The following is a 25,266-nucleotide window of genomic DNA, read 5'->3' as shown; positions in this document are numbered from 1 at the left end:
TTTTTTTGAGTTGGAGTCTCACTCTGTCGCCCAGACTGGAGTGCAGTGGCCGCTCCCGGCCACCGCAGCCTCGACCTGCTGGGCTCCGGCGATCCTTCCACCTCAGCCTTCCGAGTAGCCGGAATTACAGGCATGCGCTACCACGCCCGGCTGATTTTTTTATTTATTGTAAAGATGAGGTCTCGCTGCCCAGGCGAGTCTCGAACCCGCGGGCTCAGGCAATCCACTCACCTCAGCCTCCCAAAGGCATGGGATTACAGGCTGAGCCACCGAGCCCGGCTTCAGTTTTTTTTTTTAAAGTCTAGTAGAATTTGGCTATGAGTTCATCAGCTATTGGATTTTTTTTTGTTGTTGGGAGACTTAATTACTGTTTCAATCTTGTTACCCATTATTTGTGTGTTCAGGATTTCTATTTCTTCCTGATTCAAAGTTGTATATTTCCAAGAATTTACCTATTTCTTCTAGATTGTCTAGTTTGTTTGCATAAATGTGTTCATAATATTCTCGGAGGATCGTTTGTGTTTCTGTTGTATCAGTTGTAATATCTCCATTTTCATTTTTGATTTGTCCATTTGTTTCTTAATTCGTCTAGCTAGTGGTCTATCAATTTTATCTATCTTTTCAAATAACCAACTTTTTTTCATTGATCCTTTGTATTTTTTAAATTTCAATTTCATTTAGTTCTTCTCTGATCTTCATTCTTTCATTTCTTCAACTAGCTTTGGGGTTTTTTTTCTCCCCCTTCCCCCTGTTCATGTTTTTCAAGTTCCTGGAGGTGTGATGTTAGATTGTTAATATGTGATCTTTCAGTCTTATTAATGTCGGCCTTAAGTGCTTAAATTTTTCTCTGAGCACAACTTTGTCTATATCCCAGAAGTTTTGATAACTTGTTGTCATTCATTTCAAGGAATTTTTAAATTTCCATCTTGATTTTATTGTTGACCCAAGGATTGTTCAGGAGCAGATGGTTTCAATTCCATATTTTTGTTTGTTCTTGAAGGTATTTGATATGATTTCAGGTTTTTAAAAAATTTATTGAGACTTGATTTGTGGCCTGTCATTTGGTCTGTCTCTGAGAATGTTTCATGTGCTGATGAGAAAAATGTATATTTTATAGTTTTGGCATGGAGTGGTCTGTCCCATTTGCTCTAGGACCTGGTTCCATTGTTTTATTGCTGACTTTCTGTCTTGATGATCTGTCTGTTGCTGTCAGCAGAGTGTTGGTCTCCCACTACTATTGTATTGCTATCTCTTTTTTTAGGTTTAGCGGAATTTGTTTTTTAAAGCTGGGACTCTGATGTTACATCTTCTTGTTGGATTGATCTCTTTATCATTGTATAATAACTATCTTTGTCTTTTTTTTTTTACAGTTGTTAATTTAAAGCCTATTTTATCTGATATAGAATGACTACTCCTGATCGTTTTTTTGGCTTCCACTTGTGTAGAATATTTTTTCCCACTCCTTTACCAAAGTCTTAAGAATCTTTGTGTGTTAAGGAGGTCTCTTGAAGGCAGCAGATATTTGGATTGTGTTTTTTTTTTAATCCATTCTGCTAGTCTAATTTTTTTAGTGGGACATTGTGACCATTTATATTCATAGTTCATAATGATATGAAAGGTACTAGTCCATTCATCATGCTGGTTGTACCTGGTTGTTTTATTTTTTTCTCTGTTTGTCAGTGTTCTATGATCCCTGTGAGCTTTATGATTTCCATTGTTTTTCGACTGGTGTATTTTGACCTTTTGTTTCAGTATTTAGAGCCTCTTTGAATATTTCTTACAGAGCTGGCCTACTGGTGACAAATTCCCTCAGTGTTTGCTTATCTGAGAAAGACTTTATCCTTCATTTATGAAACTTAGTTTTGCAGGATGCAAAGTCCTTAACTGTTATTCTGTTGGAGGAGATTGAAGATAGAGCCTCAGTCCCTTCTGACTTGTAGGGTTTCTTCTGAGAAGTCTGTTCTTAGTCGTATAGATTTACTTTTGTAAGTTATTTGATGCTTTTATCTTACTGCTCTTAAAATTACTTTCTTCATATTAGCTTTGCATAGTTTGATGACTATATGACTTGGAGAATGAATCTTCTGGAGTTCTTTGGGCTTCTTGTGTCTAAATGTTTAAATCTCTGGTAAGGCCAGGGAAGTTTTCCTCAATTATTTTCCTAAATAGGTTTTACAAACCTGTTGTTTTTGCTTCTTCCTTAGGAACACCTGTGACTCTTAGGTTTGGACATTTTACATAATCTCACATTTCTTGGAGACTTTGTTCTGTTCTCTTTATGTTGTCTGATTGGATTAATTTGAAGGCCTTGTCTCCAAGTTCTGAGATCTTTCCTTCTACTTGTTCTAGTCTACTGTTAAAATTTCCATTGCACTTTGTACTTTGCTAAATGATTCTTTAATTTTCAGAATTTCAGCTTTTTTTTTTTTTTTAAAGGTGTCTATCTCTTTGGAGAGTTTTAAATTCATGTCCTAAATAGTTTGTAAAAAAATGTATGTTGGTTTTCAACTTTTTCCTGGATCTCTGAGCAGTTTTATAACTATTTGAATTCTGTCTCTGGAATTTCAAAGATTTTGTCTTGGTTACGGTCCACTGTTGAATAGTTAGTATGATCTTTTGGGGGTATTGAAGGACTCTGTTTTATTATTATTATTATTATTGTCAGAATTATTTTTCTGTTTTTTTTCTTATTTGGGTAGACTATTTCTTCTTATTTGAGATTGGCAGGGGGCTGATATAGGCACTGTAGAGTTCCCTTGGTTATTTATAGCCTTGGTGTGGTGAGTTTCTCAATTGCCTTCTGTGGCAATCCTGTACTGGGTATGAGCACAGGCTCAAGGCATCCTGAGTGGTTGGGTGGCTTGGGTAGTGGTGTTAAGCTGGGGTCTGGGATCAGACTGTCCCAAAAGCTGAGCTTGTATAGCAGATGTAATGGGCTGTGCTATTGATCTCTGGCCAGGAAGTAGTGCTTGCAGTAGAGAACCAGCTGTGATGGTAGCTGTGGGCTTTCTGCTTGGCCCATCTTCAGTCAATTATTTTAAAAACATGTAGGAATTCTGAAAGACCAGTTTGGTAGGAATCCTTTCTTGGTTGGTAGAACTTCCTTTATGTTCTCTGTTATACGTCTGATTTCTCACTCTTTTTGCTTCTTCTTTTCTTTTCTTTATTTTAAGAGATGGGTTCTTGCTCTGTTGTCCAGGCTGAAGTGCAGTACCATGATCCTAGCTCACTGTTCCTAGACTCAAGCAATCCTCCTGTCTCAGCCTCCCAAGTAGCTGTGACTGCAGGTGTGTGCCACTATACCCAGCTAATAAAAAAAAAAATTTTTTTTTTGTAGAGATGTGGTCTCACTGTGTTGACCAGGCTGGTTTCAAACTCTTGGGCTCAAGCAATCCTCCTGCCTCAGCCTCCCAAAGTACTGGAATTATAGGCATGAGCCACTATACCCAGCATTACTCTTTAATAAAGAATTTCTACCAATTAATTCTGGTCAGAGATAGAGACTAACTCTCTTAGAATAGGGATTTGAAAAAATATTTAGACCTGAGTTGATATGCTTTGTCCTCTTGATATTTAAAATATGTCATAAGTAATTTACTAGGTTCTGCTTTACTGCTTCACTGGCACTCATGCTGTATTTGGCATTAGAGCCCAATGAGCCTACTGGTTTCTTGTAACGTTTTAGTACACAACTGATGAGAAATTTCATGCATCAAATAACAGCATCAAAAACATTTATGTTGTAAAAACTATAGTATAGTAGTAGATTTCACCTCATCTCTCTTGGTCAGTATGTGGTTAGCCCAGAAAAAGTAAGAGTATGGAGAATATAAATAACATGTAAGTGCTACACTGTGAAAATATAGCGAGAACATCATTTAGAGAACCTATGCGCGTAATGTTTTCCAAAAATATAAGTGCAACTAAAATACATTTCAAAATGTGGACATAGTAAAGGCAAGCGCTACTCAAGTAGCCATCCTTGCATCATTTGTTACTGGTCTGCAACCAGGGAAGAAACTTATGCCAGAATGTAAACGAGTAAACTTGTTTCTTCATTGAGAAAGTCTTGCTATGGAAAATATGTCACTTGAACTAAAGCAATGTGCTTAATGTCATAGTTGATTGACACTCTGGTGCAGGACAGTAACAAACAGTATCTGACTACATTCTGAGTAGCATGGTAGATTGCAATCTATAATTACAATGAAAGTACAAGTTCATAGGAAATAAATTCACCTGGAGATTTTACACCTATCTTAAATAACTCAGGTTAAGGGCAATGGAAAAACAGTGTTCAAATCTGTGGGATATGACTAAAGCTCACGTGCACGTGTGTATGTGCGTATGCGCACACACGCACACACATACCTTTTTTCATTTTTGAGGAAATGAAACTTATTATAACCTGGGAACCTAAAGTCCAAGTTGTTATGTATTTTTCCTCTGTTCCCTTCCTTTTTGTTTCTTCTTCTGAAACCTCTAAATTGTCTGCTCTTCTTTTTTAACTCTACTTCTGTTGAGTATTTTATGAGCAGATAGTTTTCTCAGTTTTGTTGCTTTTATTTTAAAGATTTAAAGATTGAATGTCTCAAGGAGAGTCAAGAGTTGAATTTGCAAAAATTAAGGAATTCAGAACGCATACTTTCGGAAGCTAAACAAAAAATGAGAGAACTTACAATTAACATCAAGATGAAGGAAGATCTGATTAAAGAATTAATAAAAACAGGTAATAATTTCCTGTGAACCAACTTATATGAGGAAGAAAAGCTTCTAAAATTGCTTCTGATATAGTAACATTTTCTTTCGTTTTTGAAGCTCAGGACTATCCACTGCAGCTTGGATTTAGTGTAAATCCTTGGTGTATTGTAGAGCCAATATGTGGAGGTTAGTTCTCAAAAGAACTTTGTGAACCATTGTGAACTCTGTGCTGTGCTGAAACTCTATGGCTCTTAATGTTTCTTGCCATTTTTAAAGAAGCATTATATTAGGCATCTAGGAAGACATCCGAGATGTTTTTCTAGCTCATTTTAATAATTATTTAAATTATGTCTTCATTTTCTTAGTTTATTTTTTAACGTTAGTTATAAACTTTGTATTCTAGCTGTAGATAATTTTTACTTCCCTAAAGATGAAAGGATTTGTTCTAGAGAGCTCTTCTGTTAGGTGAGCCATGGTTTTAGCTCTTGACACTTTGTCTCAAACTGACATATTGCTGGGTGGGATGTATCCTCTCCTCAGCCTCCGCTAGATTACGCTTGCTTCAAAAAAAGGGCCTCTCAGGTTTTTTGCCCTCCTGCTCAGTATACTGACTATATCAGCCTTAACTACTTTGCAAGTAAAGAATAGAAAGAATAAGAACCGTTAGCATTTCTTTTCTTCATTCCAAGAAAAACAACTCTCTGGTCTCCTTTGGAGAAACTGAAGGAAGTAGTATCTTCCTTTTCTTCAGGCCAAAACCTTGTGTGTACAAGGCTGTAATCACACTCAAACTACAGGAGTCATGATGTGTCTCATATCCACTGCCAGCAAGAAGAAACCTGCTTTCCCACTTTCCTTCCTTTTCCCGCAAGCTTGGTTTCTGGCTGTTGGTTTTCATTTCTCAACCTCCTCTACTTCGCTGCTTTCCCGAGCCCTTTTCCTTTTCCTTCTTTCCTAGTGACATAGGTTCTACGCATCATCCTAGCTCCATTTATTCCAGACACTTACATGAGCTTGACCATGCTCTTTTCCTAGGCTTACTCCACATCAAATTCTGGCTGACCCCACTTAAGAGTAAGTAGAAGCTCATCTAGGGATTCACATGGCTTCTCCATCCCCAGGATTTCAGGTTACTGCCTGTGGAAGTTGAGGGTATTTACCCCTGTAACAAATTATTTTCTTTCAGGGAGGTTACTTCACTAGGGATCTCACTAAACAGACATGTGTCTGTAGCCTGGTACACCCACCCTGGTTGCCTTAAAATAGAGGATACTTGAGTTTACACAGAAAAAGTTGTCTTCTTACTCATCAGAATCAAAAACAATTCGGAGTTTTCCTAAAGCTCCTCAGAGGTGGTGACTAGCAAGTGTCAATGTGTGCTTGCTCTCTAATACCCAAAGACTTCTTCCAAATAGCAACTTCAGCCAACAGTTACAACAGGACATCTCTACTGTATTTCATCAATTTTAATACATACTTTTTTTTGTTTTTACACTTTACTGTCTCTGAAGTCAGGATGCATCTTTCAGTTAATGGCTGCTTAACATTTTACCCTGGTGAATTGGCACTATGTGTGTTTTTGTCTAATGGTTCATAAAATATTGATGTGTTGAACAGGGAACAATCCAAGAAAATTTGTTGATATATAGTGGTCTTATGTATTTTAAAGCTAGTTAAATAACCAGAACTTTAGAGCCTGAAGACAGTTCACAGTGCATTTAGTTAAATAATTCTTTTTTATTAAAAAATTGAAATTTTTCTTGTAGCACTGTAACAAACTGTATAAATAGTGTCCCTGGTGATTATTCATCCTCTGAGCTCTAGTCTATTTCCTGCTGCCACGAGTTTGCCAGTCTACTTCAGGGACAGTTGCCTATTCAGAGCAAATCAAAGCCAGACTTTCAGGATCAGCAGCTGAACTTAGAATGTAAAGAAATATAGAAATATTTACATTCTATTTTTCTGTTTCATATATTCATAAAAAAAGAATTTTTTTTTTTGAGTTGGACTCTCACTCTTGTCCAGGCAGGAGTGCAGTGGCATGCCTCAGCCTTCCAAGTAGCTGGAACTATAGACACACGCCACCATGCTCAACTATTTTTGTATGTGTGTGTGATTTATCGTAGAGACCTCCCCCCCCCCGCAGGTCTTATCAAGTTGCCCAGGCTGGTTTTGAACCCCTGGGTTCAGACAGTCCTCTCACCTCGGCCTCCCAGTGCTGGGATTACAGGCTGAGCCAACCACACCTGGCCCATAAAAAAGAATTTAAAAAGAATTCATCTTTATCAAGTTCAGTGTGATGAAAAAGGAGAAGATCACCTCTTCATGAAAATATTATTGAGACATAACAATCAGATGCATTGTGAACTATCTTTGGATACTGATTAAAATCAATTGTAAAGACATTTTGGGACAGTTGGAAATCTGAATCAGTGTGCTGGTGGATATTATTAATATTGTTTGGTGTGATCATGGCTTTTTGGTTATGTTCATATTTTGTGTAGCTCTTATTGAAGTATATATAGGTAAGATGATATGACATCTTTATATATCATTATATTATTTTATAATATTTAAGCAAGGCAAAACAAAAAAGGCATATTGGGAGCAGTTGTGACAGAATCCTGATAACTCAGATCTAGGTGATGAGGATTCATATTATTATTTATTGTATTATGTGTAAAATATGTTTACGTTTTTAAATATTTTTTTATTGGGGCAAATTTATTTATATATATATTTTTAGTGGAGAATACATCTTTTATTTTGTTGTATTATTATAAAGATGTGGGGTACAATTCAGAGTTAAGTATACAAATGTTGATTGTGCAGGTACCCTTGTTGATGGGAAATTTATTTTTTTAAATTTATTTATTTTGAGTTGGAGTCTCACTCTGTCGCCCAGACTGGAGGGCAGTGGCCACTCCTGGCCACCGCAGCCTTGATCTGCTGGGCTCCGGCGATCCTTCCGCCTCAGCCTTCCAAGTAGCTGGAACTACAGGCACGCGCTACCACGCCCAACTAATTTTTTGATTTATTGTAGAGATGAGGTCTCGCCAAGTTGCCCAGGGGGGTCTCGAATGTGCGGGCTCAGGCAGTCCATTCACTCCAGCCTCCCAAAGCGCGAGATTACAGGTTGAGCCACTGAGCCCGGCTATTTTTTTTTTGATTTATTATAGAGGTGAGGTCTCTCCAAGTTGCCCAGGCGGGTCTTGAACCCACGGGCTCAGGCTCAGGCAATTCACTCACCTTGGCCTCCCAAAGCGCGGGATCACAGGCTGAACCACCGAGCCCGGCAGCAAATTAATTTTTAAATGTTGAAAGAAAGTAGGGGAAGGGAGGAAAGGAAGGAGGGAGGGAAGAAGGAAGGAAGCAAGGAAGGACTTTTTTTTTTTTTTTGAGTTGAGTCTCACTCTGTCACCCAGACTGGAGTGCAGTGACCGCTCCCGGCCACTGCAGCCTCGACCTGCTGGGCTTGGGCGATCCTTCCGCCTCAGCCTTCCAAGAGCTGGAACTACAAGTGCGCACTACCATGCCCGGCTAATTTTGATTTACTGTAGAGATGAGGTCTCGCTGCCCAGGCGGGTCTCGAATCCGTGGGGTCAGGCAATCCACTCACCTCAGCCTCCCAAAGATGCAGGATTACAGGCTGAGCCACCGAGCCCAGCGGAAGGACTATTTTTAAATGTATATTAAAAATATAAGTTATACTATACTAAGCAAGAGGACTATGAGTCATTCCAAACATCCTTCTTAACTGAGTTTGAAGGCAGCAAAGCTCAATTGCAAACTGAGGATCAGAAATGTCACACTGAAACACAAAAGATGAACTAATAAGATTGAATGACAGCAGATAGGAACTATCATTAGGGAATTAGTCATTAAGAAGACCTGGTGGCAAGCTGTGTTTGATGGTGGTAGGTGTGTCATCTGGGTTTTTAATGCTATGCCTTAAATAGTAACAATATCTGACTGGAATTTTAGAGAAGAGCATTTTTGTTTTTGAAGTCTTAATTTGTTTTTACATAACTCATACTTGTTATTGCTATTATTATGGTTAAGGTCATGATGCCAAGTCTGTAAGCAAACAATATTCTCTGAAAGTAACAAAACTAGAGCACGACACGGAACAGGCGAAAGTGGAACTAATTGAAACACAAAAGCAGCTACAGGAGCTGGAAAACAAAGATCTTGGTAATATGGCTATGAAGGTAAAATTACAGAAAGAGTTCCGTAAAAAGATGGATGCTGCAAAGCTGAGAGTCCAGGTAATTTTTTAAAATGTAATTTTATGTATTTTACAATCCTGGTGTGTATTTCTTTATTCAAGAAGTATATTATTTTAATCTTCATATAAAAATCTACATGCTAAGGAACAAAGATAATCACAGAAATAGTATCATTTTTCTGAAGGACAAATAATTAAATAATATGCATAAAAATCTGGTACATATATGGCATTTTGTAGACACCCAACAAATGGGAACTATTTCAGACGGTTTTCTGAAACAGCAAAACAGGTTTTAGAAAGGTTAATAACTTTGAGTACTACAACTCATCCTTAATTTCCTAATGCCTGGATTTAGCAATCACTTCAGAAATAGCTACAGTTATATGAGAAATATTCCATTACAGAGAGATTTTGTGTAATGAAGCCATTTCCAGGTGCTTTGGGGATAGCCACAGGTCTTTGTTAGTCTAATCATAATGAACTTTCTAGGATGCCATCTTCAGTTTTCACCTCATGATCTTTTGCTTTCCTATTGTAGAAATCTATGCATAGTTTCCATTATAGGTAGAGTTGAGTTGTAGTTGACCTATTCACAGCATTCTCCTTTTCCTCCTCTTCTTCCTCTTCCTCTTCTTCTTCCTCCTCCTCCTCCTCTTCCCTTCAGTTTCTCCTTCTTCCTTCCTCTTCTCCTTCCCCTTTCTCTTCCCTTTCTGCTGCTTCTTCCTCTTCCCCTCTCTTCTCTTTCTTCTCCTTCCTCTTTCCTTTTCCGTTCTTCTTCCTCTTCCCCTTCTTCCTTTTCTTCTTCCCCTTCTTCTTCCTTCTCCTTTTTGGAACTGTGCCATGGTTATTTTCTTTCAACAAAGTATATGTTTACTACTTACTCTGGTGTGCCAGGTCCTAGGATACTGAGGTGAATAGGCCAAAAAAGCCCCTCCTAGCTTTCTAATGTCACCTCAAACATCTGGATATTTCCACTACAAGTTGTTACCTAAATAGCCTTTCAAGTCAACACCAAGTTAACATAATATGACTTGACTGTTTGAACTGCTTAAAGGAGGACATTTGGTGGTTGTTTATTTCACACCTTCCTCTTTCCTTCAGAATACTTATTTCCACCTTGGAATTTACCTCTGAGAGTCTTGGGATCAATTCTTTTTCACTTCTGGACTTTTTTTTTTGAGTTGGAGTCTCACTTTGCAGCCCAGACTGGAGTGCAGTGGCCCCTCCCGGCCACCGCAGCCTCGACCTGCTGGGTGCCGGTGATCCTTCTGCCTCAGCCTTCCAAGTAGCTGGAACTACAGCTGCGTGCTACCACGCCTGGCTCAGTTTTGATTTATTGTAGAGATGAGGTCTCGCCAAGTTCCCCAGGCGGGTCTTGAACCCGCGGGCTCAGGCAATCCACTCACCTAAGCCTTCCAAAGGCACGGGATTACAGGCTGAGCCACCGAGCCCGGCTACTTCTTGACTTTTTAAATTAGGGCTGTGATGGTCTAAAAAAGTACTCATTTTAACAAAACCTTAGTAGAATAAAATGATTAAGATACTTTCTTTTGTGTTTACTGTGAAATTTTATTTATAATAGGTTTATATCCTAACTTCAGTTCTGACTGTAATTCTTTTTTTTTTTCTTTTTGAGTTGGAGTCTCACTCTGTCACCCAGACTGGAGTGCAGTGGCCTCTCACGGCCACTGCAGCCTCGACCTGCTGGGCTCTGGTGATCTTTCTGCCTCAGCCTTCCAAGTATCTGGAACTACAGGCGCACACTACCACATCCGGCTAATTTTTGATTTGTTGTAGAGATGAAGTCTCGCCAAGTTGCCCAGGCGGGTCTCGAACCTGCAGGCTCAGGCAATCCGCTAACCTCAGCTTCCCAAAGGCGTGGGATTACAGGCTGAGCCACTGAGTCTGGCTGACTGTAATTCTTATACTCATCATTGATAACAAAATCATCGTTTTTCTAAGGAAGTTATATTTATCACGCACCTCTATAGTTTAAGCCCTGTACTGATAAGGAAAGGAAAAGTGTAGAACTTAATTAACCTCAAAATAAATACATGATACAGTAGTTGATGGAAATAAGACATGTTGTTTTAGAAATTTCTGTACCTTTGACATATCTATGCTGCTAATGAGGATGAAGGTGATAAGGATGATGAGGAGGACAGTAGTTACCACTTGCTGAATGTGTGCAAAATGCTGTGTAGGTACCGAGTGTTTTATATGTTTATATATAATCATTTTTTTAAATCCTTTGAAGTGGGTACTGTTACCTATTTTACAAGTGAGGAAATTAAGGTTTAGAAAGGTAAAGTAACTCACTTAGAGTCACAGTGATGATGACAATATTAGTTTTTAGTACTCTAACACAGCATACTGTTTTAAAATACTGGTATTTTTGTTGATCTAATACAGTTACTTTAACTTTTAAAACTTTAAAATTTTTAAAAATTAAAAATCTAAAACCTGTATTTTTTTTTATGTCTTTAGATATATGTAGAGAGCTATATTGTTGCATTAGTAGTTTAATGCTCACAACAGTGCACTTTTGAGCATCTGTGGAAAAAATGCAAAAACAATAGCAACTATATCTCACTTTTAAATAAGATTATCAAGATATACACTGATTTTTCAATATTACATGAAAAAATTCTGGTATTATCATTTTTGCTACAATATTGCAATTGCCTGTCTATGGTAAGTGGCAAAGCCAGTGTCCAAATTCAGGTATGGGAAACAGCAAAGGCCTGTGGCCTCCAAGTCAGTGGTTCCCACAGTAGTTCATATGCAGAGTATTTGTTCTTGGTCTACGATGTGGTGCACAGCTTCTTTCATCAAAAAAATCTTGCATGAAAATACATCAACTGAATCTAATAGTGTGCTTGATTGTACAAATTTACAACACCAGTCTGTGGTCTAGTACTGGTCCACAGACCATACTTTGAGTAGCACTACTCTAGTTGCAGTGCCTCTTTAATACCTAGTTTAATTAAAACAAAAATGTGTATGTTAACACTTATTGCCAAAGTAAAAAAAAAAAAAAGTAATTTTTTAATGCCACCTAAGAGGTATTTAGTGCAACACTAAGCATATAATACAAATCTAATATATGTTTGTTTGATCAGGATTAAATGGAATACTCTAGTACTTTATATTAGTAGTGTAAACACTTTGAAAATTTAATGTTAACTGTAGATAATTTTATTTAGATGAGAAGGAACTTTACCTGAGATAAATAAAACAGTAATTATAATGGTCATTCTCAGGGAAAATGGTATCAGTTCTGATCATCTGAACTCAGGGATTAATGATTTAGGCTATAGCTGGATATAAAATCAAGAGCACGATGGAGTACTCTGCAGTCACAGAGGACAAAGCTACATGAAAAGACCTCTAAGATAAGTTAAGGAGAAAATAAAGAAGGTGGCGAGTAGTCTGTTTAGAATATATATGAATATATTTACATTCATATGCATAAATTATTTGGGGGGAATATAAGAAATAGATAATTTTATGTTGGAGAGCAGGCAGGCAGGTAGATTAGGAGTCTGGAATAAGAGTGAATCTTTTAAAATATAAATTCAAGCAGGGCTCGGTGGCTCAACCTGTAATCCTGTGCCTTTGGGAGGCTGAGGTGAGTGGATTGCCTGAGCCCGCGGGTTCCAGACCCGCCTGGGCAGCAAGATCTCATCTCTACAATAAATAAAAAAATCAGCTGGGCGTGGTAGCACATGCCTGTAATTCTGGCTACTTGGAAGGCTGAGGCGGAAGGATTGCTGGAGCCCAGCAGGTCGAGGCTGTGGTGGCCGGGAGTGGCCACTGTACTCCAGTCTGGGCGACAGAGACTCCAACTCAAAATAAATAAATAAATAAATAAATAAATAAATAAATAAAAAATATATATAAAAATTCAGTTTTGTATAGTTTTAACTTTTACTATGTACATTGATATTTTAAATAAAAATGATTTAAAAAGCAGAGAGTCCATTATGTTTGGTTTGGTTGTCAGCATCAGGAAGTCTCATCATTTTTTTTTTTCTTTAAGAGATGTGGTATCCCTATGTTGCCCAGGTCTTGAACTCCTGGGCTCAAAGCGATCTTCCCGCCTCAGCCTCTCAAAGTGCTGGGATTAGAGGCGTGAGCCACTGCACCTGGCCTCATCATTTTATTTATTTATTTATTTATTTTTTTTGAGTTGGAGTTTCACTCTGTCGCCTAGAATGGAATGCAGTGGCCGCTCCCGGCCACCGCAGCCTCGACCCGCTGGGCTCCGGTGATCCTTCCGCCTCAGCCATCCAAGTAGCTGGAACTACAGGCGTGCATTACCATGCCCGGCTAATTTTTGATTTATTGTAGAGATGAGGTCTTGCCAAGTTGCCCAGGCGGGTCTCGAACCCGCGGGCTCACGTAATCCACTCACCTCAGCCTCCCAAAGCACGGGATTACAGTCTGAGCCACCGAGCTCGGCTCCTCATCATTTTTTATATAGCTACATATCTGATGAAAATTATGATGGTTTTTCCTAATTGCAAAATTAGAAATGTAAGAAAGTAAATAATTGTTTGTGAACCTGTAAAAAATAAATGAAAATCTAGGGAAAATGCTTGCCTTTACCATCGAGTGGAAAGGTTTAGTTTAGTTGAAAAATATGAGAGATTCAGTTTTTCATTTTGAAATATTCTGTATGATCTCAGGTCTTACAGAAGAAGCAACATGATAGTAAGAAATTGGCATCACTGTCTATCCAAAATGAGAAACGTGCTGATGAACTAGAGCAGAATGTAGATCAAATGAAGTATCAAAAGGTACAGCTGCAACAAAGACTTCAAGAAGAAAATGAAAAAAGGAAACAACTGGATGCAGAAATTAAGCGAGACCAACAAAAAATCAAAGTAATACTGTCATACATTCCTACTAAGTATAATGTGAAATGTTAAACGGCTCAGAGCTAATGAAGCCAAAGTCTTGATTCAGTTGGCTTGTGAAGTATCTATCCTTGACCTGCCATTCACTGCTGTCCTTATTCATTTTAAAGCTTTGTTCATCTACATAGTAAAGCCTATTTATTGAATTCTGAGTACTGTCTTGAAGGCTTTGACTTCACAAACAAAGGTACAGTGATAAAATTTCTCTTAGTAGGAACTTAACTTTAGTTGAGGCTATAAAAAGCATATATTTATAAAGCTGAGTTTCTAAATAATATCTATCATTTGAATAGGATCTCCCATTTTCATAGCGCTTCAATGTGTGTTGTCCATGTGGCTACATAGAAAAAAGTACCAGGAAAAGTTGTCTTATTTCATTCATAGTGAGCAGAGAGTGACCAGACCTATATGCACAGTAGCTGTATATAGTAGATTAGGTTGGGAGGGACTAGTGGTGCGAGCCAGGGTTTTGGAGCCAGGCTAGCATGAGTTGAAATCCCATCTCTCTCAGTTCCTGGCTGAGATTTTTTTTTTTTTTTTTTGAATTGGTGTCTCACTCTGTTGCCCAGGCTGGAGTACAGTAGCACACTCATGGCTACTGCAGCCTGAACGTGCTGGGCTCAGGCAATTCTTCTGTCTCAGCTTTCCAAGTAGCTGAAACTACAGGTACGCACCACCATGACTGGCTAATTTTTTGATTAATTGTAGAGATGAGGTCTTGGTAAGTTGCCCAGGCTGGTCTCAAACCCCTAGACTCAGGCAGTCCTCTTGCCTCTCCACCCAAAGTGCTGGGATTACAGACATCAGCTACTGTGTCCAGCAAGACCGAGAGATTTGTTGAGAAATTCACTTGCTCGGTCTGAATCTCTTTATTCTTATCTAAAATGGCTTCAATTATACTTGTCTCACAGGGCCTTTTTTGAAAAAGAAGACCATGATGATCACAATAACACTTATCTAGCACTATGTGCTAGGCTCTGTTCTGTTGAAATGTTAGGCTGAACCCAAGGTCTGGGACATAATTGGAGATTTCTTAGATTTCTCTAAAATTAAGATTTTAATTTTTTAGAGCAGTTCTAGTTTCGCAGCAAAATTGAAAGGGAAGTACAGAGATATGCCATGTGCCTCTGTCCCCACACAGGCATAATTTCCCCCCCATTATCAGTACCCCCCCGATTTCCTAGATTTTTAATGTTGGATATAACCTATTTTCAGACCTTAAAAAAATTACAAAATTTAGCAGTGGAGGGAACTTAAGAAGCATTTAAACCATGTTACTCATTTTTTTTTCCTAGCAGCCTTATTGAGATATAATTCATATACCGTACAATTCACCCATTTAAAGTATACAGTTCAACGGGTTCAATAGGTTTGATATATTACATTATTAATTGTTATAAGTTATGGTAAAGTGTATAAAACATAAAATTTACCATTTTTAACCTTTTTTTTTTTGAGTCAGAGTCTCACTCTGTCGCCCAGGCTGGAGTGCATTGGCACGCTCACAGCCGGCTCAGCATAGACCTGCTGGGCTCAGTTGATCCTTCCGCCTCAGCCTTCTAAGTAGCTGGAACTACAGGCACGCACTACCATGTTCAGCTAATTTTTGATTTTTGATTGTAGAGACGAGGTCTTGCCAAGTTGCCCAGGCTGGTCTCAAACCCACAGGCTCAGGCAATCCTCTTGCCTCGGTCTCCCAAAGTGCTGGGATTACAGGCTTGAGCCACTGCACCCAGCCCATTTGAACCATTTTTAAGTGTATGGTTCAGTGGCATTATATTCACAACCATTATCTATTTCTAAAACTTTTTCATCACTCCAAACAGAAACTCTGTAAGCGTTAAGTAATAACTCCCCATTCTCCCTTTCCTCTAGCCCCTAGTAATTTCTTTTTTTTTTTTTTTTTTTGAGTTGGAGTCTCACTCGGTCACCCAGACTGGAGTGCAGTAGCACTCTCCCGGCCACCGCAGCCTCGACCCGCTGGGCTCCGGCGATCCTTCCGCCTCAGCCTTCCAAGTAGCTGGAACTACAGGAGCACACTACCACGCCCGGCTAATTTTTTATTTATCGTAGAGATGAGGTCTCGCCGAGTTACCCAGGCGGGTCTCGAACCTGCGGGCTCCCAAAGTGCTGGGATTACAGCCTGAGCCACCAAGCCCGGCCACCCCTAGTAATTTCTAATCTACTTGCTGTCTCTATGAATTTGCGTCTTCTAGATTTTTTATATAAATAGATTTATATAATGTTTGTCCTGTGTCTGGCTTGTTTCACTTCGCATAACATTTTCCGGCTTCATCCGTGTTGTAGTCTGTGTCAGACGTTCATTCCCTTGTATCACTCAGTAAAATTCTGTTGTGTGAATGTGGCGCAATTTGCTTATCCATTCAGCAAACACGTGGGTTGTTCCTACCATTTGGCTACTGGGAATAATGCTGTGGTGAACACTGGCATGCAGATCACTGTTTGAGTCCCTGCTGTCAGTTCCTTTGGGTGTTTACCTGAGAGTGGAAATTCTGAGTTACGTGGTAACTTCTATGTTTAGATTTTTGAGGAACCACCATTTTCCATAGCAGCAGTACCATTCTGCATGCTCACCAACAATGTACACATGTTCTGATTTCTCTACATCTTTGCTAACACTTATTTTTTTCTTTCTTATTACAGCCATTCAAGTAGATGTGAAGTAGTGTCTTATTGTGGCTTTAATTTATAATTCCCTAGTGACTATTGATTTCATGGTTTATTGGCCATTTGTATATCTTTGGAGAAATGTCTGTTTATGTTCTTTGTTCAAGTTTTAATTTGTTTTTGGTTTTTTTTGTGAAGCTGTAGGAATTCTTTATTTTTTTTGGACATTAAACTCTAACAGATACATGATTTTTAAATAGTTTTCCCATTCTGTAAGTTTTCTTTAAACTTTGATAATATCTTTTTTTTGTTTTTGTTTTATTTTTGAGTTGGTCTTACTCTTGCCGCCCAGGCTGGAGTGCAGTGACATGTTCATGGCCACTGCAACCTTGACCTGCTGAGCTTAGGCGATCCTTCTGCCTCAGCCTTCCAAGTACCTGGAACTACAGACGCATGCCACCACGCCTGGCTAGGTTTTGTGATTTGTTGTAGAGACGAGGTTTCACCAAGTTGCTCAGGCAGTCTTCTTGCCTCAGCCTCCCAAAGTGCTGGGATTACAGGCTGAGCCACTGCACCTGGCCTGATAATATCTTTTGATGCACAAAAGTTTTTAATTTTGATGAAGTCCGATTTATCTATTTTTTCTTTTGTTTCTTGGGCTTTTGATGTCATATTTAAGAATCAATTGCCAAATCCAAGGTCATGAAGATTTTTCCCTAGGTTTTCTTCTAAGAGTTTTATGGGTTTTGCTTTTATATTTAGGTCATTGGTCCATTTTGAATCAGTTGTTGTATGTGGAGTGAAATAGAGGTCCAGCTTCATTCTTTTGCATGTGGAACTCAGTTGTGCCAGTACCATCTGTTGAAGAGAATATTCTTTCCTCATTGAATGACTTTGGCACCCTTATCAAAAATCAGCTGGAGATGTAAATGAGAAAATGCTAATGGGGGAAATGGGAGCTGTTTGTCAGTCAGAGGGTAAAAAGTTACAGTTATGGGCCAGGCTCGGTGGCTCAGCCTGTAATCCCATCACTTTGGGAGGCCAAGGCTAGTGGATTGCCTGAGCCCATGGGTTCAAGACCAACCTGGGCAACTTGGTGAGACCTCATCTCTACAATAAAAAAATACTCCAACTCAAAAAATAAATAAAAAATAAAAATTACATATGTAAGATATACAGCATGATGTTTTGATATACAAATATAAAGTAAAATGATTACTATAGTCAAGCTAATTAACATATCCATCTCCCTCCTTAGTTACCATTGCATTTTCTGTAGTGAAAGAACCTGAAATCCACTCTCTTGGCAAATTTCCAATATATAATATAGTATTATTAACTGTAGTCATTATGCTATACATTAGATCTCTAGACTTTATCCTACATAACTGTAATTTTTTATTTTTAAAAAAATTGAGTTGGAGTCTTACTCTGTCGCCCAGGCTGGAGTGCTGTGGTATACCCACAGCAACCCCAGTATTGACCTGCTGGACTCCAGTGATCCTTCCACCTCATTCTTCCAAGCAGCTGGAACTACAGACGCGCGCTACCATGCCTAGCTAATTTTTTTTTTATTTATTGTAGAGATGAGGTCTTACCAAGTTGCCCAGGTTGGTCCCGAATCCATGGGCTCAGACAGCCCACTCACCTTGGCCTCCCAAAGTGCTGGGATTACAGACTGAGCCACAGAGCCCGGCCGTAATTTTTATTTTAAAAAATCAACTGGCCATAGACGTGTGGTTTCTAATCTCTTAGTTCTATATATCTATCTTCATACCCATACCACACTATTTGATCACTGTAGCTTTGTAGTAAGTTTTGAAATCGGGAAGTCAGTCCTCCAACTTTGCTCTTCTTTTTCAAGATTGTTTTGGTTATTCGTGGTCCTCGCAGTTCTATATCAATTTGAGGGTGGGCTTTTCCATTTCGGCAAAAGAGGCCACTGAAATTTTTATAAGGATTGCATTGAATCTCTAGATTTCTCTGAGTAGTACTGACATCTTGGCAATGAAAGTATTCCTATCCGTAAGCACAGGCTGTCTTTCCATTTGTTTAGATCTTCTTTAATTTCTTTCATTGATGTCTTATAATTTTCAGTATAGTAATCTTCTACCTCTCTGGTTAAATTTATTCCCAGATATTTTATTCTTTTAGATGCTATTGCAAAAGGAATTGCCTTCTTGATTTCTTTGAGCCAGTCATTCTTAATAGTAGTGGTAATAATAATTATAGCAATAGTTGACATTTATTGAGTATATTCAAACAATTCTATGGTAAGTACATATGTGCCTTATTTAGTAATTTTTTCCCCAAATTTTCAACGTTTCCTTTTCTCCTAGATTCTCTGTCTTCAAACATCTCAGGTTTTTTTCATCCTAAAATTATCGTCCTTTAATATTTCCCCCCTCAAACCACCCCTTCTCTAATTTCCCCTTTATAACCAAACTTCTTAGAAAAGTTGACTGCATTTATTTCTGTTTCTTCTGCTTCCATTCATTCTTTTACCCTCTCCAGTCTGGCTTCTGGCTCTACCACCCACTTCACATCTCTTGAGAAGTTTGCTAGTGCTCTGTCACCAAAGTCCTTATCTTAACATTGTGTATCCAGCATCATTCTCCACTCCCTCCATTTTGAAGTATTTTCCTCTTTGCCTTTGTGACATTATACTCTCCTTGTTTTTTCCTGTCTTTCTGATTGCTTGTTTTCTGTATTTGCTAGCTTATCTCACTCTACTAGTACTTTTGAAACTGGTCTGTGTCCTTTTCTATTCTCTTTCCCAAGTGGCTTCATCTTTTTCCATGACTGCGGTTAAACTCTGACAACTCCCAAGTTTCATCCTGAATCCAAGATCTGTCCTTTGAGCTCCAGATTCATATATCCAACCATTGACATCTTTACTAGTTTGTCTTATTGATGAATTCATGATCTTCCTTACTTGCCTGCTCATTTTTTCCCCCTCCCTGCTCCCTTCATGGAGGAGAAAAAGTAGTTCTCCAGCGTGTCTTACATCAGTGGTCCCCAACCTTTTTGGCATCATGGACCAGTTTTGTGGAAGACAATTTTTCAGGGAAGGGCTCATCAGGCAATAGATTTTCCTAAGGAGCACACAACTTAGATCCCTCGTATGCGCAGTTCACACTAGGGTTCGAGCTTCTATGAGAATCTAATGCTGCCGCTGATCTGACATAATGCTGAGCTCCACTTATCTGCCACTCACGTCCTGTACTTTATGCTGTACAGCTGGGTTCCTGACAGGTCACAGACCGATACTGGTCTGGGCCTGGAGGTTGGGGACCCCTGCCTTACATGACCAGTTAATTCATTCAGATGGGTAAACTTACTATTTGACCCCCTAAGTCCTGTAGAGTGTATCTTCCAAATAGCATGAATCTGTCCAATTTTCATTTCTACTGCCAACAACGTAGTCTCTTTGTTATAGCTCTTCTGCCAATATAGTACTATGCTGAGTACGTCTGTGGTCTTTGGGTTTTAGCTCCATCTGTCATAGGCATGGCTTAAACTAGCAAGGCATAGCACCCTCTAAATCCATGCTTAGGGAAAAGAAAAAACTCTTTTGTTCACAGAGTGCATGGTCTGCTGAAATGCAACTCTGCATGTAATTTTTTTCATTCTTATCTAGGGCACTTTAATTCCATCTAGTCACATCTCTAATTGACCCATTTATGAGAGATAGTAGACATTCCAGAAAAAGGAACAGACTGCCCCAAAGCTATATTGACATTCCTACTACTTGCAAAAACAGAAAACCTACTCACCGTCCTAAAGGACATCTTGCCATCTATTTGGAGCTACCTTTCTGATATTTCTATTTGTCCATTTTCTACTTAACACTTTCCAGAGAATACTATGACTCCTGCATCTTCTTAGAGCAGCAGTTATTAACTGAGGTCCATGGATAGACTTTAAAGATAGGTGAACCCCTGAAATTGTGGGCAGTGATGTGATCTTGGGCTTCTACTTCTCTAAGCACTCATTCCCTCATCTATAAAGTGGAGTTTATAATAGTCCCTCTCTCGTAGGTTTGTTGTGAGGATTAAATGGGATAATTAAATAGATGTAAAAAGCCTAGCACAGTGTGTGGTACATGGTTATTTTAATATAACATGGATTATAATATAATAAAAAAGGCAATGTAGGAGTAACACATGGGGGGGAATTAGACCTACTGCAGTATACTCTTAAAATGTATGTGGGCGGATAGGAACAGTAGAGAGCCAACACCAAGTATAAGATACCTTTATTTAGGGGAGTTTTCTTTCTGCTGAAGCTGCAGAGACTATGATAGCTATGGTAGTGTAGCATAAAGAAGTAATGGGTCATCTGCTCCTTTATACTCTCCACACCAATTTTGATTTCTGTCCCCCACTGCCATGTTCTAGAACTTTCTTCCAAGTTGTCAATAAAACAGTCCCCTAGCTTTAATAACAATTAACAGAACACAAACACATACGTGGAAACTTTGTGGCCTCACTGTACCAGACTATATTGTAAATGAACTCAATTTTTTGGAACTCAAATTCCTTTGAAAATGTCACTTTATATCACTAGTATAGGCAAAAAAAAAAAAAAAAAAAATCCATTTTCCGAATACATAGAAATAAATGCACAACTTTGAAATAAAAAAAAAAGAATTCATGGGCAGTAAATATAATAGGATCCAAATTCACTCATGATATGACTCAGATGGGCATAGAATATTTACTTAGTCTGTAGTCACTTGTGTTCTTTGTGAGCACTCCCTCCTCCACCATCCATATCATGATAATTGCTGGAAATATGGTGGGAACTAACAGAAGTTCTGTCTATTCAAACCTTATTCTGAAAATGTAAATAATTCCTTTAAATACTTATGGGGTCTCTTGACTAAGAGTGCTCAGTGTCAGCCTTTTTCTCCCCATGCTTCTCTTTCTCAGATGGCATCCAGTCTATGTGGTGGATGGTGTAGCTTTCTTTTACTGTGTGTCATGGAGTTGAGGGATGTAACTGCCTGGAATCTGCTCTCCCTTGTCCACCATACCTGCCTAACCTGCCAGCCTCTCATGGTGAAGCCCCTTGCCGGTATAACTCATAGTCTGGTCTTGCTTCTGGTTTAAAGCATGGGGGTGCTTTCTCTTAATCTCTCTCACTGGCATTTCAAGGCCCCATCGAGGCTAGTAGGTCCTCCATCTAGCTTGCTAGTTCAGTGGCCTGCCCTTGCCCCCAGTTTTGGGGCCAACTCCACACAATGACTGACTTGCATTGGCTCTCAGCTCAGGATCCATGCCACATGAGACCAAGGAGTCCAGTTAGTGTCTCTTTCCTAATCACACCTCTGTGCTCTTTCAGCAAGGCTGGGAAATCCCATGTGGTGGTGTCTGTACTGTAGTCTTTGACCTTGCTCCTGAATGGGTTAGAACCTTCTCTGTCTTAGCTGATACCTCTACTACACTTACCTCCTTTCTGGGCCAAAACTCAGAGAGAGGACAATTGCAACACTAGTCTTTCTTACTGTCTTTTTCTCCTTTCTGCCATTCCCAGGGCTGGAGAGTGCTAGGCTTCTCTTTAACTTCCTTTCTATCAGTGCGTCTGAAATTACCTGTGGAGAAGGTACAGTTTTCATTTTATTACACATTTGTCACAGCTCAATCAATGCTTTTGTAAAACATGAATTAGTAAAAAAAGAAATAAAAAATGAAAATATACAAATAAACCTTCATTTAAAGGTTATTAGAGTCAACAGTCATAAAATTATTCTGTCAAATTGCTATAAAAGTATGTAAACACTTTCGATTTTGTGCTTGTCCAACACGGAGCAATAGCAAATAGTATGTATGCAGAGTGGCCATCTTTGACTCATGGCCTACATCCTGATTCCTGTTAAGCTTCCTCTAAACCCCAAGAGAGGACTGTGAACATTGACCTCTTCTCTTGATCCTTAAGATGCGGACGGAAACTACAGGAATTTGGAAAATGCTGTTCACAGGATCTGTCTCACAAGCCTAGTCTCATACTGCAAACTCCCACTTTGGAACATGAGAAATTAAATATTACTTTTCTTTTGTATTTTTACCGTAGTAAATTTTAATCTACTCTCGACAGATAGTATCTTGGCTGGACAGACTGTGAAGTTAATAAGCTTAGAAATGCAGAAGAGAAAAAAGCACATTAGTAAATTTTAGACCCTTGTTGCTATTATGCTCATTTGTTTTTTGTTTGCTGTTAAGTTGGTATCTCACTCTGTTGCTCAGGCTAGAGTACAATGGGATAATCGTGGCTCATCACAGCCCCAACCTCCTGGGCTCAGGCTATCTTTCTGCCTCAGCCTCTCAAGTAGCTGGGACTACAGGTGTGTGCCACCATGCCTGGCTAATTATTTTTTTATAGAGAAGAAGTCTTGCTCTGCTGCCCAGGCTAGTCTCGAACTTCTGAGCTCCCACTTCAGCTTCCCCAAATGTTGCAATTACAAGCGTGAGCCACCATGCCCTGCCAGTTACGCTCATTTGTGACACCCAAAGAATGGGAAAAAATGTTCAGTTTTATTAGTAAGCTGTGGCTTTTGCAGTTAAATTTTATTGCTTCAGTGACAGCCAACGTTATTTGCTTCTTGGATATGCTAATTACCCTGATCTGATCACAATACATTATATGCATCGAAATACCACTGTGTACCCCATGAATGAAAACAATTGCCAATTTTTAAAAATGAAACAACCCTTAATTTCAAATAGCCCCAGCCTTTATCTACTCATTTTTTTTTTCTTTTTGCAACTAAGAAAGTAAATTTAAGAAAGTGATTATCTGCCTATTTAATGATGGTCAGGTAGTAAAAGGAGTTTTGTGTTTTCAATTTCTTTTTCTACAGGAACTACAGGTAAAAACAGGACAGGAAAAAGGGCTAAAACTGAAAGCTGGAGATCTTGATGCATTTAACTTGAAAAGGAGAAAAGCTTCATTTGGAAGTATAGAACGCCAGGTTTGTCATTTTTGTTTAGTGTTTCCTGGTTTCTTTTCAATTTGATGATTATCTAAATAAAGGTAAAAAGTAGTAGACTCAGAATAAAACATGCAAACACTAGACTTTTTTGCCAGGTGCAAAATTTCTACTATTTCTTTTGAAACGTTTATTATTAAAAATATATTTTTTTATCCAGAAATGTGCTATATTCTTATTTCATTAGAAATGAGTTTATTTGAATGTTGTAGAATATAAATATGAAATCCATGTTCATTAGATTGTGTTTATTCCCATGTAAAGATTGGTTTATTCCTATGAAGCTAGGTATATTTCTAAAAAATCAAAGCTCTACATTCAAATTGTATATGGACCAAATTTTATATGCATTATATGTAAATATATGTAATATATTTTAAAGTTATTATTTTAGTCCCACATTTTAAAAATAAAAAGTCATAATCCAGAAACTAATTTCAAAGTTCAAAGAAATTGAATTTTTAAATTTATGTAATAAAAGTACTGTACTTAAAATTATAATTACACTCAAAATGCATATACATCTAACAATTTTGAAACATTGAAACATTTGTTCTCTTTTTCTAAATTTTATATATTACATTTTAATAGTGACATTTAGTACATGGATATATATATACACACATATATGCTTACGGCCACCCCAGCATTGACCTGTTGGGCTTTGGTGATCCGTTCACTTCAGCCTCCCAAGTAGCTGGAACTACAGGCATATGCTACCATACCTGGCTAATTTTTGATTTATTGTAGAGACGAGGTCTCACCAAGTTGCCCAGGCGGGTCTCGAACCCATGGACTCAGGCCATCCACTCACCTCAGCCTCCCAAAGTGCTGGGATTACAGGCTGAGCCACCAAGCTCGACCCTGAAATTTTATATGCATTATTATAACTACATAATTTTTATGGCTGAAGGAAGAACAAGTAACATTTATTTGGAATTTTTATGTAGAAATTGGATGAGCAAAAGAAGTGGCTAGATGAAGAAGTAGAAAAAATTCTGAACCAACGCCAAGAATTAGAGAAACTGGAAGAAGACTTAAAGAAACGGGAGGCCATAGTTTCTAAGAAGGAGGTCCTGTTACAGGAGAAGAGCCACCTGGAAAATAAGAAGTTGAGATCCAGTCAGGTATTCCATTTAACATGCCGTGTGATTCTGGTTATAAGCCGTGTTACCAGGACTTTTCTCTCTGAGAAGTAAATCATGCCATTGTAGAGTTAGAAACCAAAAGAAAACTCATTGTTTTCAGTATATTTTGCTTATTACTGCTTATCAAATGACTGCCACTAAAATCTGTTGAATTTTGAAGTACAGTGTTCAATGTTCAGCTAAGTATGATCGATTATTTACTTTTTTGTATTTGTTTTTGGTGGTAAAATATACAGAACATAAAATTTACTATTTAAAACATTTTAAAGTGTACAGTTTAGTGGCATTAATTCCATTCACAGTGTTGTACAATCATCACCACTATCTACTTCCAAATTTTTTTTGTTACCCCAAATGGAAACTCTATAATGATTAAGCAGTAGTTCTCCATTTCTCCTCTTCCTAGCCCCAGCAACCTCTATTATTAATCTTAGTGGATATTTTCTTTTTAAAAAAATTTTATTTTATTTTATTTTAGGAATGTCGGGTACAACTGAGGGTTAACTATATAAGTAGGCTGCATGCAGGTAAAGTTTGAGCTTCTAACTGACTCTCACTCCCCTGGTAATGAACCAAGTACCCTTTGTGTTGTCACTAGTGAATATTTTAAATAATTGTACCATTATAAGCTTTTTTTTTTTTTTT

At 38.4% G+C, this 25,266-nt stretch overlaps 1 protein-coding gene across 3 annotated transcripts in view; it reads left to right on the top strand.

Moving 5' to 3' along the window:
• Positions 1–25,266, top strand: part of KIF27 (kinesin family member 27) — a 98,888-nt gene that overhangs the window by 48,440 nt on the left and 25,182 nt on the right. Inside the window, exons 8-12 of one of the 3 annotated variants that reach the window (XM_008072543.2) lie at positions 4,574–4,729; positions 8,764–8,969; positions 13,624–13,821; positions 23,345–23,455; positions 24,424–24,600. In XM_008072543.2, coding sequence (XP_008070734.1) covers positions 4,574–4,729; positions 8,764–8,969; positions 13,624–13,821; positions 23,345–23,455; positions 24,424–24,600 — 848 coding nt within the window. The remainder of the gene's footprint in view (positions 1–4,573; positions 4,730–8,763; positions 8,970–13,623; positions 13,822–23,344; positions 23,456–24,423; positions 24,601–25,266) is intronic. The other 2 variants (XM_008072544.2, XM_008072545.1) reach the window with 2 other exon arrangements.

This window comes from Carlito syrichta, unplaced genomic scaffold (assembly GCF_000164805.1).
Source record: "Carlito syrichta isolate Samal-C Ts95f unplaced genomic scaffold, Tarsius_syrichta-2.0.1 Scaffold315331, whole genome shotgun sequence".
Lineage (NCBI taxonomy): Eukaryota > Metazoa > Chordata > Mammalia > Primates > Tarsiidae > Carlito > Carlito syrichta.
This window is presented reverse-complemented; position numbering and strand designations above follow the sequence as displayed.